This window comes from Brachionichthys hirsutus, chromosome 17 (genome assembly GCF_040956055.1).
Source record: "Brachionichthys hirsutus isolate HB-005 chromosome 17, CSIRO-AGI_Bhir_v1, whole genome shotgun sequence".
In the NCBI taxonomy this organism is placed as follows: Eukaryota; Metazoa; Chordata; class Actinopteri; order Lophiiformes; family Brachionichthyidae; genus Brachionichthys; species Brachionichthys hirsutus.
Genome location: NC_090913.1, coordinates 9,648,428 through 9,664,231, shown reverse-complemented (window position 1 = coordinate 9,664,231; position 15,804 = coordinate 9,648,428). Strand labels below are relative to the sequence as shown.

The window sequence follows — 15,804 nt, the reverse complement described above, 5'->3', positions numbered from 1 at the left end:
CAGCTCTCGTTGCACTGATTTGCAGAGAACGCACCAGTTCCTCAGTGGCCCGTTGATCTGGTACCGGTTTGTTCTGGAGTGTGCCGTTGGGTATTGCAGCCTATTTTGTTTCACCCATGCGCTTGGAAGCCCCTCAGAATGATTCGCCTGCTTCATTGGTTGCCACGGTGTAAAATACCCCCCTTTTATCCAATGTTTGGAAACGCATGAGAAATGTTTATAGTAAATGCAATCATTTCACTCATTAAAAGATCATTTTCTAAGTTCCTCCTTTAAACCAAACTGTTGTTGTTTTTAATCAGTGTTTTGCTTTGACTGAATCTTAGTTGAAGCTGGCCTTTATATGACAAATGATTTTTTTTAAGCAGATATTTCAGTTTACCTGCTCACTGCTTAACTAATCCGATAATGTGGTACCATTGGAAGGGATTGTAAATGTCATTTTAGTCTTTTGAAAATGCCTTTCTTCTGAGGATGAAATCAAATGCAAATCTGTGTACATACCAATATAGGATTGTGACTAAATGTATTATTACAGCCTGGTGAAACTTGAAAATCTATCTATGATCTATACATTTCTGGTTCCTGCTAGGCTGATTGTTATGTTTGTCCACTTCAACCGTCAAATACAAGTGTCTTTTTTGAAATAGTGTCTTATTTATCAGCAACGTTTTTAATAAAGGGGGTTTATTTGTGATGTTCAAAAAGACATTTTCTACTTCACATAAGAAGATACAAGAAAACATTTTGTTAAAAATAAAAAAACAAAGGGTACATATTCTTTCAAGCAATGGAATGTGGTACAATCAAACAGGCATAAATACATTTTTAGTTTAGCACGAGTAAAATAACAAAATACTAGCCAACAACAAAAAAAAAACTAAACCAGCACAGCTGCACGGTTTAGGTCAGCGACGACAAGGCAGGCTTGTAAAAGGAGCTCTTCCTAATACCTAAACACGAGATCACACAGTACACACAGTACACACAGTATGCGACCACAGCCTGTCAAACAAACACCGACACTAGGACTAACGATGCTGGAGCTGGCTGCCGCTCTCAAAAATCAGATACTGTTCTTGGAGATTCGAGCCGCAAACATCTTCACAACTTGAGCTTTTTCCTGCGTCCTCGACCGTCTGGGGTTCCCTCAGACTTCCGCTTCTGGGCCTGGGAATAATAATAATAATAATAATAATAATAAATAAAAGGACATTATTAGGAAAAGCATGACACACGTTCAAATCCAGAATGAATACATGTATAATAATAAATGAAAATCCAGAGAAACACAATATTTAATCATGTTTAAGGTATTATCTCGTAATGCAAATACGTAGATACAAAAAAACTGCATAGTTTTACACTAGTAAAGAAAAAAATACACAAGGTTAGACATGATTGTTTTGGCTTTATTAAAGAGATAGATTTACCGATGCAGTCTTTGGGCCACGTTTCTTCTTCTCTGCCTTTTCCCTTTCCTCCAGCTCCATGTTCTCTCTCTCTATCAATGTGATGAGGGTGTTGCATCTCCTCTGGAGCTCCTACGCACAACAAACATTAGTTGAATTCCTACACTGCATTTTAAAAAGAGAAAGCACAAAGATAAAAGGAAACAATTAAGAAAAAGTACCATGGCGGTCCTGGACTTGAGGAACCAGTCGAAGCGGAACTGGGGAGAGTTGCGGATGCACTGGCGCAGCTCGTCGTACACGCTCTCCTTGTCGAAGCCCAGCTTGTGAAGCATGCAGATGAGGAAGCGGTCCTCCTCCTCCGTGTAGTTCTTGCCCTTGTTGGTGCCATAGGAGATACGGAGCTGATGGAAGGGAGCCTTGTAGCGACCGATCTGGGTGAGACGTGAAACGGATTTAGTGAATATTAATCAGGGCAGCTAAAAGGATGGTGAACAAGCCAATAAAAGGGTCAGAGGAAGATTAAGAATTGAATTGTTTTACACAAGGCTAAGCGAGGCTAAGTGAGGTAAAGCTAATCGGGTCGCTAAATCATGAGTGGCCCTGCGGCTGCCCCTCGACTACCTTTGAGTCCAGTGCTTTCTTAATGCTGATCCTCCTCTGGATTCTGGCCTCCCCTCTCTCTATCTGGGCCATGATCTTCTCGATATCCTGCAGCTCATTACAACGCTCCCAGAATACAGCTGGAGGGGGGGGGGACAAGCACACATATCAATCCATTAACAGTTTTTATTCCTCTGTGGAATAGAGGACAAAAAAAAGCAATCCATACCAGAATATTCCATGACTTCCTCTGGAGTTTTCCCCTCAACCTCTCTGGCGATGTTCTCGATATCATCTCTTCCCCACTTCTCGTTGGCTTTGATGAACTGGTTGAAGTCACGTTTGTTCCAGATAGTAAATCCCTGTAATGGAGTTAAAGCTGATTAAATACATGCACCATCTGGGTTTGGAACCCAATTCCACCCCCCACCCCCCGCTGTCTTCAGCGAGCATCACCAGTACCTGTTGCAGAAGGTTTTCCTTCTCCTCCAGTTCCTCCTCCGTGAGGGCCTCGGCTTCATCAATCTTAGCTTGCTCTTCTTTCTGGATCTGGGCCGAATTCGGCATGTCGGGATTGCGGGGAACCTGGGCACGGCCACAAACATTTCTAAAATATGCTGACCAAGACATAATCTATTTCTCTTTGAATATAAATATTTTTTATACCTTGTAACCAATGGTCTTTCTGTAAAACAGAATTTCCTTTTCAAGAAGCTCAAATAGACGTGGAGGAAAGAACTGGAAGTCCTGGACATTTGGCTGCTTGGGAGGACGAGGAGCCTGAAAAAAACAAGTGCATGAGCAGGATAATATGGCGCCCAGCATCGTGTCTTGCATTACCTCGTGCTCTCTGAATGATTCCTGAGATCCCGATCATACCTTGGGTGCTTTGGGCTCACTGACTCGTAGAGCCTCTCTGAAGTAAGCATCCACAGCGTAGTTGGCTTTCCTTTCTCTCTTGGGGGGCTCGATCCAGTTGGTAATGACCTGAAGGAAGCAACGGGATTTACAGCCAATGCCTTTTGGGGGAAAAGGATGATTAAAGTTTGAATCTTTGTACCTTTTTCTTCTCCCTGTAATCTTCCCCTTCAAACGTGTAAACGCTGCTGTTCTCCGTGTCCATGGTGAAGTTTCTCAACGAGCTTTCGCCCAGCGACGACATCTTCTCCTTCATTTCCATTGTCTGAATATGAAAGGATCAGTGTTCATTTTAGGGAATTCCAGACAATTTACTTCCATACGTCCCCGTCCCCGACTCACCTTCCTTTCCCCTCTTTCCAGGATGGCATTAATATCATCGTCGGTGATCTCGCTCTCTTTGGAGGCAAACACGTGCGTGGCGCCGTGGCGGATGATGGACAGCATTTCATCTTTGCCCAGCTTGTTTGCACTTGGATCCACAAGTCTCCCTGTTGAGCAAAAAAAAAAATGGCTTTGTGGTCCACTCAAATCACCCATTGGCTTTTTGTTAACACACACTCTGAAATGTTACCTTGCTGGATGACAATGGAGTCCAGGCGCAGTTTCATCTCGGCTCTCTCTACGATCCGCTCCTCCACGGTGTTTTCAGTGATGAAACGGAAGACGCGTACTTGTTTCTGCTGGCCGATCCTGTGAGCTCGGTCCTGAAATTAAAATCATGTTTAAAATAAAAAAAATGTAAATGCTGCTAAGGTGAAATGGAACAGCGTCGATGCTGCAGCTGCAGAATGAGAGCGCAGGGCAGCGCTTCACGCACTGACCATGGCTTGAAGGTCGACTTGAGGGTTCCAGTCTGAATCATACAGGATGACCACATCCGCTGTGGCCAAGTTGATGCCGAGCCCTCCGGCTCTGGTGCTCAGCATGAAGATAAACTTGCTGCTGTTGGGCTCATTGTAAGCGTTGATAGAGATCTGCAAAAACACACAAACATCAAAGAAAATTCCTTCAGCCAAACCCAAGACGGATTTAATTCGTGGATCTACATCCCCTCCTCAGGACGCGAGAGCCACACCTGTCTTTCCTCGTGTGGGGTCTGGCCGTCCAAGCGACAGTAAGCATAGTTCCTCCACATGCAGTAGTCCTCCAAAATATCCAGCACCCTGGTCATCTGGCTGAAGATGAGCACGCGAGAACCTGGAAGGAACAGGGAGGGGGGTGTGGGGGTGTGGAATCAGTTAAAGGAATATAAATAAAACCCCTACTTTCACGGATAATATTTCTCCCATTAATTATACATGCTAAATCAGTTTCTTTGCCGGTATCTTCACTACAATACGCCATCTAGGTGGTCATCTACACACCCTGGTCCTTCATCTTGGGCAGCAGCTTGTCGAGCACCACCATTTTGCCACTGTTGACAGCCAGGTGGAGGTCAGTCGTATAGGGGGGGCCCGGCTCAGCTCCGTCAAACAGGTATGGGTGGTTGCAGCATTTCCTGAGCTGCATGAGAACGTTCAGAAGACGCATCTTGTCCATCTTGCCCGCTGAGTTCAGGATGTCAATGTCCTTCATCAGAATCTTTGTGTACCTGGTGGGTGGCAAAACGGGTGTCAGTAGTAATAGTGTGTGACAATTTAGCATCAATATTCAGGTTATATTAAGCTGTGCAGATACAAAAAAAGAGGCTTACCACTCCCGCTGCATCTTACTCAAGCCCACATACATCTTGATTTCTTTCTTTGGAAGCAAGGTCTTCTCCACATCAGCTTTTATACGACGTAGCAAGAAAGGACGCAGGACCTGCGGAGAAAAATATCGTAGCTCAAAAAGGTTGCTTCTCCCTCAAACATGATATATAATGCAGAGATTTAGAGGGACGCTTCAATACTAACAGTGTGAAGACGTTCAACCAACTCCTGATCACCCAGGCAGTTGTTTGTGTCAAACCAGGAATCAAAGTCCTGAGAAAAGAAAAGTCATTCGTGCGGGAATACAGAAGGCTTTTCTTCTACATAAAACACAACAGTCATATCGGTGAGGAAGGGAAGGGAGTTGACTTTTTGGAGATATTCTGAGTTGATATTTCTCATCTTACCTCTGCCGAGTTGAAGACGTCGGGCAACAGGAAGTTGAGCAGCGCCCACAGCTCATGGAGGTTGTTTTGAAGGGGGGTTCCAGTCAGCAACAAACGATTGGTGGTCTTAAATTCTCGCACGATTTCTGACAGCTGACGGAAATAAGACATGTTTTGGTCCGAGTTGTAAATTGCCAAGTCAGTCTAAAAGGTGTTAAATATCTCTTTCTCTCCAGAGGCTGTCTGACCTTTGATTTCTCATTCTTGATCCTGTGGGCTTCGTCAATGACCAGGTATCTCCAGTTGAACTTCTTGAACACTGCCTTTTCAATAATGAGAATCTCGTAGGACGTGACGCACACATCCCATTCGCCAGGCAGCAACACATCTCTGATCAGCGCAGTCTAGCATCAAAAGAAACATGCAAATCTCATTAATGGACCGGAGAGTAATTTGATTTTACAGGGAACAAAAAAAATTAACGAGATGCTAAAATGAGCTGCAGTCTTCTACAGTGTACCCTCATTGTTTTTGCTATGCTTCAGAATTTGAATATTAATCAAACAGAGACGAGCGAAACTGAGGTTAATGTAACGACATGCAAAAAATAAAAGCCCGTTACGGCCGCAGAACTGAGCCCACCCTTTCTTCTCTGTCTCCTATCAGGCAGACTGCACGGAGAGAAGGCACCCATCGCTTGAACTCATTCATCCAGTTGTAGAGGGTGGACTTGGGCACAAGCACCATATGAGGACCAGGGATGTTTCTGTAGTGCTTCATGTAACCCAGTAGAGAAATAGTCTGCAGAGTCTTCCCCAAACCCTGTAGTGATAAGACGGAGCAGGACATAACATGTGCAAGATTAGAAAAATAAAAAATAAATATAAAAAGAACAGGTTTGACCGAGGAAGCACCGACCATTTCATCAGCGAGGATGCCATTGATGCCGTTCTCATACAAAGAGATGAGCCAGTTCAGACCTCGGACCTGATAGTCTCTCATCTTTCCTGCTTTGACATCTAGATAAAAACATAATAATAATTACCATCACCTCATCGTGTTATGTACGTGCCTTCCTCTTAAGCTTCAATAAACACAGGTCAGTGCTTACAGGAGGGAGAATCGTCAAAACGAGTGCACACATTAGTTGTTTTGGTGCTCTCGTTCAGCAGCTCCTCATCCTCCTCTTGCTCCGTGCGGCGGTGCCGATTGCTGCCCGACAGAGAAAAGAAAACAATCTCATTGGGAGTAATGAAATGAAACGAATCTGTGCTGCATGGATGTTACCCACTCTCCAACAGACAGCAGGTTCTGTTTCTCATCTTTCTTAATGCGAGGGCGTCCAGGTTTCATCTTTAGAGGAGAGGTGGGGGTCTTCTGTGCAGCTGGTTGGATGAAATGAGCAAACAACTCGGTTTGCTTCAGCAGGTACTCAAATCTGTTGGTCCGATCTGTTTGCTACAAATAATAGAATCTTGGATCAATATATTTATCCAAACAGGTAGTTAAGAGCCATGTAGTCCAAAAATATAAGAAAAAGGTTTCCGTACCACTTTCTCCTCATACCCCGGAGTTGAAACTTTAGTTTTAGATGAGGATGAAGAGGAGGATGCATCTTGGCCATCGGGCCCCGCATCTGAAGATGACTCTTTTCCAGCATCGGAGAAATCAGACTTTTCCTAAGCAGGAATGATGAAAATGTCTCGTTTAGTAGCCATACTGTGATTTGTATACAAACAGCATACAATTAAAAAATAATAATAAACACAATTCTGTTGTAGGATGTTCTGTGTATACCAAAGAAGGGTAGGAGAAAATACACCAAGTTTAATTCCCTTTGGCAATTTATTTTATATTAAATGCATTTTTGTTCCCAATTTGTAGCAGTTTAATGACATCAGCATAAACTGTATGCTTCTCTATATATGTAGAGCCTGTTCATCATCATCCCGAAGCTGTTGTGTTAAAACAATCACGGAAACCCTCATCATTTTAGGCTTCTGATCAAAATGCAATAGAAGCGTGCAGTGGAGACGCAAAGGCAAGCAGCGCTACGCTATCGTTCTCCGCCGAGCTGCGCTCGGGGAAAACAAAGACGCGGATGGGAGAGGCCACCCGAGTTCCGTCTTATTGTTTTACACTGTCTACTTTCAGAAAGCCCGAGAAGCACGTCGCTGAATAGGTCTTGCCCCGAGAGAACACAAAAAAAAAAGGCTCGGTGGGGCTTTTGATGTGAGAATCGATGTGTGCGCATGATGGGTAGAAGCTAATAGTCAAGGCGCTAACCAGACAGGCTGGCCTTGCTTGTAACATTAGCATCAGTCGGGAGCGGGACCTGGAGCTAGCGATAGCTGCGCCGTAAGCAGCTAACTAGCTAAAACGCCTTGTTTGAGAGCTAGCTTTAATAATAACAAAGTAGTGGTTAACCACAACGTTGTTCTGGGGACAAGCACAGTCAGGTAACGGGTGAGAATTTCACGTAAACGGACTCAAAGTATATCTATGAGCGATGGACGCGCTGCCGACAGGAGACAATACTCGGTTCAAAATATCGTACCTCCACTCGTCCGGCTTCTTTAAGTTCAGTTTGTTCTTCCCGCTGTTCCACGCAGTTTAAGATTTCGGACATGTTTATCGACTTCTTTCTCCGATTCAGATCTATTGTCCGTTACTTGTGTGATACCGCCGTTTGAGATCCTCCGAACTTTGTCGCTAAAAACGACGACGATACTGTTTATAATGAAAGTAAGACGCACCGGTTCGTCACAGGAACACGTTCGCGCTAGGAAGATTGTTCTCGGGCCCTCTCGCGTTCACAAGTGATATATCGCGAGAGTTGATTTTGCTTCCTTCATGGTGTTTGTATTTTTTTGACATGGGTTAGCAGTACGATTACGATATTCATTCATTGATAAAAAAAACAACAACACAGAACTGGTCTAAAACAACAACTTTGTTTATTTATATTAATCTGTATTTATTTTAGTAAAAATGTGTTCTGGGAACATTCTCTCAATGCACATTTTTGATGGATAGGAATAGATCTATTTTGTTTTGCACAGCTTTCATAGCGCCTGAAACAAATGTGGTAAAATAAAATGTACATCATATAAGTTATATAAAAGTTTGTTTATATTGTATATATATATATGTATTAGTGTTAAGAAAGATTTTCGAAGGCCATCCATTGATTTTATTTGTCAGAATTAAGGAACTGCGGACCAGGCAATAGTTAGACGAAAAATGCTTCACATCAAGGGTCCTCCCAGTATTCCTGTCTGCAGTAATGACGTCAGCGCAGCGTTAATCAGCTGGTTTTGAGCTATCCGATAAACCAAATAAAGCAGTTTTTTGGTCAGAAAGGGTTTAATACTACCTAAAATCGACGCAATTTTAGTCGGATATAATTGACATGCTTTATCTGGGTAAGTGCAGCTCGTAAAACTTCCATATCGCGCTATTACATGTCTGTATGTTCCCTGAGCCAGTGAAGCTTGACGTTATTCAGCGAATGCCAGGCCTTCTGAGTGCTTTGTTTTTTTCCCGTTTTATTCGAGTATGTTTTTGCCATTAAACGGGAGAGCTGGTGAAAGCAAGTTGGAGGTATCGAGCAAACTATCAAACTCTAGACGGATAGGGAAAACAGATGATGTTACAGCTAGCATTAGCAAGCTAACCACCGATGTCAACACAACAGGCATAATTAGCGGTCTACTCTGTCGCTGCGAGATAAGAGGCAATCACCAGGTGTAAAGTACTAGTACTACATGTGTATACCGCAATAGTACTTCCTTTTACGTGGGGGCTTTTTTTGTATTGGCTAGAATTGATTTAGGAATGTGTAAAAAGAAATTAGACATTTCCATTTACGAAAAACACAACTCTTTCAATAATGTTAAATAAAAAATTGTCCCACTCATAAATTTTATCAGTGAGATAAATCTACAGTATGCGACTGAAACTCTATTATTTCCTACAGATCGCCATCATGGACAAGATTTTGGAGGGCCTCGTGAGCTCCAACCACTCTGCTACAGTGAAGAGAGCCATTGTGAAGAAGGTAGTGGAAGCAGCGGACAAAGAGGTGACTGAAGAGCAGTGTCACTTGCTGTTTGCTCTCACCACTCGCCTCATCTTGCTTGGCGAAGATGCCTTCCAGAAGCAGATTGGCTTACAAGTTTTGGATGCCTATGCCCGCTACCACCGCCCGGAGTTTGAGCGTTTTTTAAATAAAGACTTTGTCCTCAGCCTTCTCCAGCAGGGGTATGGCCAGCTGGAGCGCAAAGACCCAGCCATCATAGACTATATCCACTGCGGGCTGCGTTTGCTGATCAGCTGCCCCTCCATCCTGGAGATCTTCAGTGTGATCCAGGTGGAGGTTTTAAGGATGGTGTGTGAGCGCCCAGAGCCCGCGCTGTGTGCCCGCTTGAACACGTTGCTGTCAGACTTTGTGCAGTGTATCCCGAGGGATAAGTCGGGAGTTTTGTTCTGCCAGCAGCTGGTGAGGACCATAAGTTACTTCCACTGCTTTGCCAGCCAAGAGGAGGAACTGAGAGAGTATGTAGGTCAGGTCACTAAGGTGAGCACGCTCCTGCAGAACATCTGGATGGCTGACCCTGCCACCCTGCTTCCGTCACTGCAGGAAGTATTTGCCATTATTTCCTCCACAGGTGAGATTCCATACTTTCTTGAGCGAAAGCAGCTTATGTTGTAAAAACAAAAGCTTGGGTTTATGTGATTATGTATCCTTAGTTATCGTCACCCAGACAGCTGATTTATTCTTGCAGACCCGTCTTTCGATCCGTCCATTGCTCTGGCCAGTCTTGTTCAGCACATCCCCGTCCAGATGATCACAGTGCTCATCAAGAGTCTCACCACCGACCAAAATGTCAAAGACGCAAGCATGACTAAAGCACTCAGCAGGTAACCTCACCTGAGATGAAGGGCTTTTTTCACTATTTTATTCTGTCTGCATCATTTACACCCCCATGATCTCTTTCCGTCTCTCTAGAATGATTGACTGGCTGTCCTGGCCTCTGGCCCAGCATGTTGACACCTGGGTTATTGCTCTTCTCAAAGGACTGGCTGCGGTTCAGAAGTTCACTATCCTCATAGACATCACTCTGCTTAAAATTGAACTGGTTTGTAGTGAGAGCTCATTTTAAATGTATTATGGATAACAGCAAGTTGCTAAATAGAAACAGTAAGCTTTATTTACACCCCTCAGTTTTGGTCAATGATATTTAGATTTCTCCTTTACTATACAGGTATTCAGCCGTCTGTGGTACCCCATCGTGCGGCAGGGGGCGCTCTCTGTGCTCTCCCACATGCTGCTGAGCTTCCAACACTCTCCTGAGGCCTTCCATTTGGTACGAGATCTCCTGCCCCCCCCCCCCCCCCCCTTACAGCCCATTTCCCTCTCATATGGACACTTTAGTGATTTTCTCATTTTCTTCTCTTCTGGCTTAATTTACTTCAAAGCTGCGTAGGCCTCTCTTCCCACTACCTCAGGCTCGGCATCGCTCTCTTACTAATGATGTGTGAAAGCACTTCAATGCTGAGCAATGGCGTCTGAGTTGGGCCGATTTAATTAGCATCTCAAAATATGAATAGTCTCCAGAATGGCCTTTAAATGAGACCTCTGTGGGGGTGCCTGACGTTTAACTGGACCCGTTCGCTGTCCGTTCTGCAGATAATAGTAAACGATTAAGCCATGAGTTCCATCAGTGTCGCAGTATCCTCAACATTTTTGTTTTTGTATTCGTTCCTCACTATTCTAGGTTGTTCCACATGTTGTGCATCTAGTCCAGTCTTTGAGGACAGACGGTCTCCCCACCAGTAAAGTTTTCATGCTGCAGCTCACTGAGCTCATGCACTGCATGATGTACCAGTACTCGGGCTTCCCGGACCTCTATGACCACATATTGGAGGCCATCAAGGTAAAAGAGAGTTGGACACATCAAAAGACTCCCTTTAAAAAATGCACTTTAATCGAATACTTTGAAATTGTACTTTCAGGATCTCCCAAAACCTGCAGAAGAGAAGATCAAGTTGGTGTTGAATCAAAGTGCCTGGACGTCCCAGTCCAACTCAGTCGGCTCGGGTCTGCTGAGGCACACTGGGAAATCAGAGACAGGAAAGACAGGTCTGGTGAACCTGGGGAACACCTGCTTCATGAACAGCATCATCCAGACCCTCTTCATGGCCACAGAGTGAGTTGTGGCATTACTTTACACACACACACACACACACACACACAGTTGTGTACTACTACTAAAGGACATAAATGTGTTGAAATGTTGTTTCTCTTTAGTTTCAGACGGCACGTTCTATCGTTACCTCTAAATGGTTCCAACACACTCATGAAAAGGCTCCAGCTGCTCTTTGCTTTCCTTGCACACACTCAGGTTGGTGTTGCCCTACGAACGAGATATTACTGTAACTGCTGGCGTTGTTGATGGTGAACAGCTGATTGCGATGTGTATGTTGTGCATGTCTGCTTCTGACAGAGGGCGGCATACGCTCCCAGAAACTTCCTGGAAGCATCTCGGCCCTCCTGGTTCAACGTGGGCTCCCAGCAGGACTGTTCAGAGTACCTCCGATTCCTTCTAGACAGGTACAGTCACTCTGAACTGGTCCCCTTTTTGAACTCTGTGCTATGCTATCATAGCTATAGCTCTAATTAAAATCAACACTCTGCTTTATTTTCTCCTTTAACTCTGAATATCTGTGTCTCCTGATCTCAAGGCTACATGAGGAGGAGAAAACGCTCCAGGTCCTTGAATCAGCCAAGCCAAAGATGAGCTCCTCCGCTGACACAAGCAGCAACGACCCAAGAAGTTCTCCGGAGGAGGGAGAATCGTCTTTGTCTCCATCAGAAACCAAACCTCGGAGCGACAGCAGGACTTTGATAGAAACGATGTTCGGTGGGAATCTGATCACAGGCATTCGCTGTATGCAGTGTAACTGCGTCTCCGAGAAGGAGGAGCCGTTTACAGACCTCTCTTTGGCTTTCTGTCCTCCCGCCACCTGTCGGGGCAGCCCTCAACCGGAGCGGCCCTCAGAGGAGACCAAGGTTCTCTGTCAGGGATCCGTCAACGGTGGCAGTGAAGTTCCGGAGCCGGGCTCGAACAAAGCCATGGCTAGCAATATCCATTACGTGTCGTCGATAAGCGAGCCTCCGCTGTCTGTGCCTGACCTGGTGAACTATTTCCTGGCTCCAGAGATACTGGATGCAGAGAATGCCTATTTCTGTGAGAAGTGCAGTTCCCTTCAGCGGGCCGAGAGGACCATGAAAGTCGTTTCGGCACCCGAATACTTAATCCTCACCCTCCTGCGGTTCTCGTATGACGCCAAATGCCATATCCGGAGGAAGATTTTGGAAAACATCACCATCCCACCACTCATGAAGCTTCCTGTGCATGCCCCTTTGATGTCGACGCAATGCTCCTCTTCTGCCTCTTCACCCCTGCAAGTGGATTCTCCCGAGAGCAGTGAAAACCTGGCCAAGAAGCTCAAGCCGTCTCAGAAAGAGGAGGAGGAAGAGGAGGAAGAGAGGATCGATGGACCAGAGCAGATTAACAGAGGAGGAAAGACGTCGGTTCAATCGGTGGTTTATGTCCTCAGCTCCGTGGTGATGCATTCTGGTCTGTCATCTGAGAGCGGCCACTACTACTCCTACGGGCGTAACATTAATGGAAGAGACGGGACGCAGCATCCGGCCAATCACTTTGCCCTCAAGGAAGATTTGGGAAATGGCCAGGCGGCGTGTAGCACCTCCACCTGCTCCGCTCTCTCTGAGCAGGGAGATTCACTTCCTCATAGCAGCCAGGAGGCAAAGGATTGGCTGCTGTTCAACGACAGCAGAGTGACTTTCTCGTCTTTCCATTCAGTCCAAAACATTACTAATCGCTTCCCCAAGGACACAGCCTATGTGCTCATGTACAGGAAGCAGGAGGAGCCGGAACAGAGAATAAATGGGGGGGCGATGGCAAATGGAATGAGACTGAGTGCTGAACCTCCCCTGCAGAAAGAGCTCCTTGATGCTATTATCAAGGATAACAAACTGTATTTACAGGTATGTGTGTGTGTGGGGGGGAGGCATATATCTATTACATGTATCTAAGAGACTGGACAGTGAGGGATTTTGCGTTGAACTGTGCTGTGAAGCTGACGTTCCAGCTCAGTGTGAACAAAGTAAAGAAAAAGACAATCACCTCTAGATGGCGCTCTTTTAATGTTTAATGACAGAACTGTTCTAAAATAGCTCTTTCACACGCCATCATTTCAGCATATGTCCGTTAAAGGAACTCACTTTGAAGCTTTTCTCGTTCTACCGCGTTGTCAACAGGAACAGGAGCTCAGCGCCCGGACCCAGGCTCTGCAGGCACCTTCATCCTCCTGCTCATTCAGGCCCAACGGTTCAGATGACAACAACCCACCGGGGAGCTGTGGCCCATCTGGTGGAGGAGGAGGAGGAGGAGGAGGAGGAGGCTTCAATACCATCAGCAGACTGGTTTTCTGAAAGGGAAAAAAATAAGGGAGCCCTGAACATTCATACTGTCATACTGAAGTGAATATATTCTTAGAAAGAGAGCATAGAGATGATTGGTTCTGTTAAAATCTCAAGGGTTTGATTACATAGCCTGCACATCACCATTTCACTCATTCTGAAAGAGTTTTTAATTTATTTAGATCTTTGTTTTGAGTTGGCCCGAGATTGTGATTGCCCTCGAATCCTCCAAATCTGAAAATTTGATGAGCAAATTTGGTGAAATCTCCTTTTTAGATGAAAGAAATATTCAATACACTTTGCTATTTTAGAAATCAAATCAAATCCCTTGAATCTTTTCATACATGCTGAATGTGGACAAATGGTTCAGCCTCGATCATATCCATGTCATCTGACGTTACCTCATACACAAATGTACACAGACAAACTTATGCAAATCCACGCATGTGCAGTGCATGGCAAGGAAGAAAGCATTCGCCTGTAAGAGACAGACTTTGATTTTCGTTTTGTCACAGCTCTGAACACGGCTGTCGAGCTGTGTTTACTGTTCTGACTTGCATGCAGCTTTTCTTCTCATTTTCAGGGTGCCTGAGTCTTTGATGTGTGCTTTTTTTTGGTGTTTTATTGGTTTCCTATTCCATGCAATAAATGTAAATATGACTTCAAATTTCATTCTGAATAATATTGGAATACAAATCTATTTGTGAAAAATGTAATTCTGTGCAGGGCATATTAAGGGGTGAGTATTTAATACTGTTCTCCCACTGTTATGGTGATCCACAGGGAGCTGAATGGTTAACCCGCTTGTTTAAATTTGGCAATAGTTAACTGTGTGAAGGCATATTTTAATTAATTCCTCTGATTTGATCATTCAGGGAGAACATTTGTTTATCATTGAATTAATGTGCCTTTTGATATTTGATACAATTTTTTAGGAGGAAGTTGTCAGGATATACTCCTCATCTATATTCACAAAAGCTTCACCTTTATACAATAAAAATAAATAATAATTTGTTGTATTTAGCTCAATTGTATAAAAGTTCAATTCTCAGTTTGGCGAGACGGAGCAGTGAGTGATTTCTTAAGTTCATGTTTGCGATAATAAACCAAACGGATGTTATTAGTGTGTTGTTGTCCTCAAACACATTTCCACGTCTACATCTCCGACGCAGGCAGTGATACCAATGGGATTGAAGCTGCATGTAATGCATGTTCTCACCAATGAAATGGTTGAACCTTGTAAAATTTTTAATACTGGTACTGGAAACTTGAAGACTCAGCAATGTGTGATTTTTATTTTTAGTCAAGTCACTTTTATTGTAAAATACAAAACTGCACAGTGTATAATTTGTCAAAACAAAAGGGAATAATCTTTATTGCAAAATATTGCTGAAAAAGAGAAGAGAAACTGGGACGTCATACTCTGCGTTACCTGATTACAGACAAGTGACCTCAGAAATGTGTCGTTTATTGCAAAATGGCATAAAATATGGCCGTGGAAAGAAAAAACTTTCAAGTGGGCGTTTGGTAGATTCTCAATTATTAATCAGCCAAACCATTACACATTAATTCTCACTATTGTTGAAATGTTAATTATTTGTAATGATTACATATATTCTTACATGCCATGTTGAGAATTAGTAATACTTGCACAAGTGTTATTGCATAAATGCCGTCCTGTACGTGACCGTATTCATTTGGTATCACTTAGAGGAAACGAGACCTGGTCTGGTTCTCTAGTGCGGTTATGAATGAGTTCTACAAGGGACAGCGTTCAGGAAAACTGTCGGACACACAGATTCTAAGAAACCCAATGCATCAAGAACATGGTACATTAGCTGTTCCATGTTGTAACACTTAAACTGTAAAGTTGAAATACATGGAGTGTGGGAAAAAAATCCTTGAGTAAAATTTGCCTTTTGTGTCTATAGTGTTTAATTGCTCCCTTTTACCCCATCAATACAAAGGCTTTTGAAAAAGTTAACGAGGCTGTGTAATGAGAAGTCATTAATCATAGACTAGCATTAACCCCCCCCTTGAGGGTGGTGTGTGTGTGTGTGTGTGTGTGTGTGTGTGTTGGGGGGTTTACCATCACAATAGAATTCCAGTAAGATTCCTGAGATTCCAATCCACTTGAAACATGTCTTTACCAGCGGATTGGCGATCAATAATAGACGGACAATTAGAACCGTTTTTATTTTACCACTGACAGTATGGCATATAATATGCCGCATTAACGTTTACATAATACATTTCAAATAAATTGATAGCACGGTGAA

At 43.9% G+C, this 15,804-nt stretch overlaps 2 protein-coding genes across 2 annotated transcripts; one reads left to right on the top strand and one right to left on the bottom strand.

The window, feature by feature from the left end:
• Positions 1-673: 673 nt before the first annotated feature.
• Positions 674-7,642, bottom strand: LOC137906477 (SWI/SNF-related matrix-associated actin-dependent regulator of chromatin subfamily A member 5). Its single transcript, XM_068750747.1, has 24 exons — positions 7,571-7,642; positions 6,564-6,692; positions 6,305-6,471; positions 6,125-6,225; positions 5,932-6,032; positions 5,656-5,835; positions 5,262-5,417; positions 5,035-5,166; positions 4,832-4,900; positions 4,630-4,739; positions 4,301-4,527; positions 4,012-4,133; positions 3,758-3,910; positions 3,508-3,640; positions 3,276-3,424; positions 3,076-3,198; positions 2,895-3,002; positions 2,682-2,795; positions 2,478-2,600; positions 2,245-2,377; positions 2,037-2,155; positions 1,634-1,846; positions 1,434-1,544; positions 674-1,170 (listed from the first exon to the last, which is right to left on the bottom strand). Exons 1-24 carry the CDS (start codon positions 7,640-7,642, stop codon positions 1,105-1,107), a joined length of 3,111 nt encoding a protein of 1,036 aa, XP_068606848.1. The 3' UTR covers positions 674-1,104.
• Positions 7,643-9,001: 1,359 nt separating this feature from the next.
• usp38 (ubiquitin specific peptidase 38) lies at positions 9,002-14,645 on the top strand. The gene is made up of 10 exons (XM_068750756.1): positions 9,002-9,683; positions 9,801-9,936; positions 10,025-10,154; positions 10,281-10,382; positions 10,794-10,952; positions 11,032-11,225; positions 11,327-11,420; positions 11,523-11,629; positions 11,761-13,090; positions 13,364-14,645. The coding sequence occupies exons 1-10, from the start codon at positions 9,002-9,004 to the stop codon at positions 13,535-13,537; spliced, it is 3,108 nt and encodes a 1,035-aa protein (XP_068606857.1). The 3' UTR covers positions 13,538-14,645.
• The last annotated feature ends 1,159 nt before the right edge of the window (positions 14,646-15,804 follow it).

Coding starts and splice junctions, on each gene's coding strand:
- LOC137906477 (XM_068750747.1), bottom strand. CDS start 7,642: ATGTCCGAAATCTTAAACTGCGTGGAACAGCGGGAAGAACAAACTGAA. Junction 5,167..5,261: donor TCAAGAATGAGAAATCAAAG/GTCAGACAGCCT, acceptor TATTTCCGTCAG/CTGTCAGAAATCGTGCGAGA. Junction 2,378..2,477: donor AGGAAAACCTTCTGCAACAG/GTACTGGTGATG, acceptor ACTCCATTACAG/GGATTTACTATCTGGAACAA.
- usp38 (XM_068750756.1), top strand. CDS start 9,002: ATGGACAAGATTTTGGAGGGCCTCGTGAGCTCCAACCACTCTGCTACA. Junction 9,684..9,800: donor TGCCATTATTTCCTCCACAG/GTGAGATTCCAT, acceptor TTATTCTTGCAG/ACCCGTCTTTCGATCCGTCC. Junction 13,091..13,363: donor ATAACAAACTGTATTTACAG/GTATGTGTGTGT, acceptor CGTTGTCAACAG/GAACAGGAGCTCAGCGCCCG.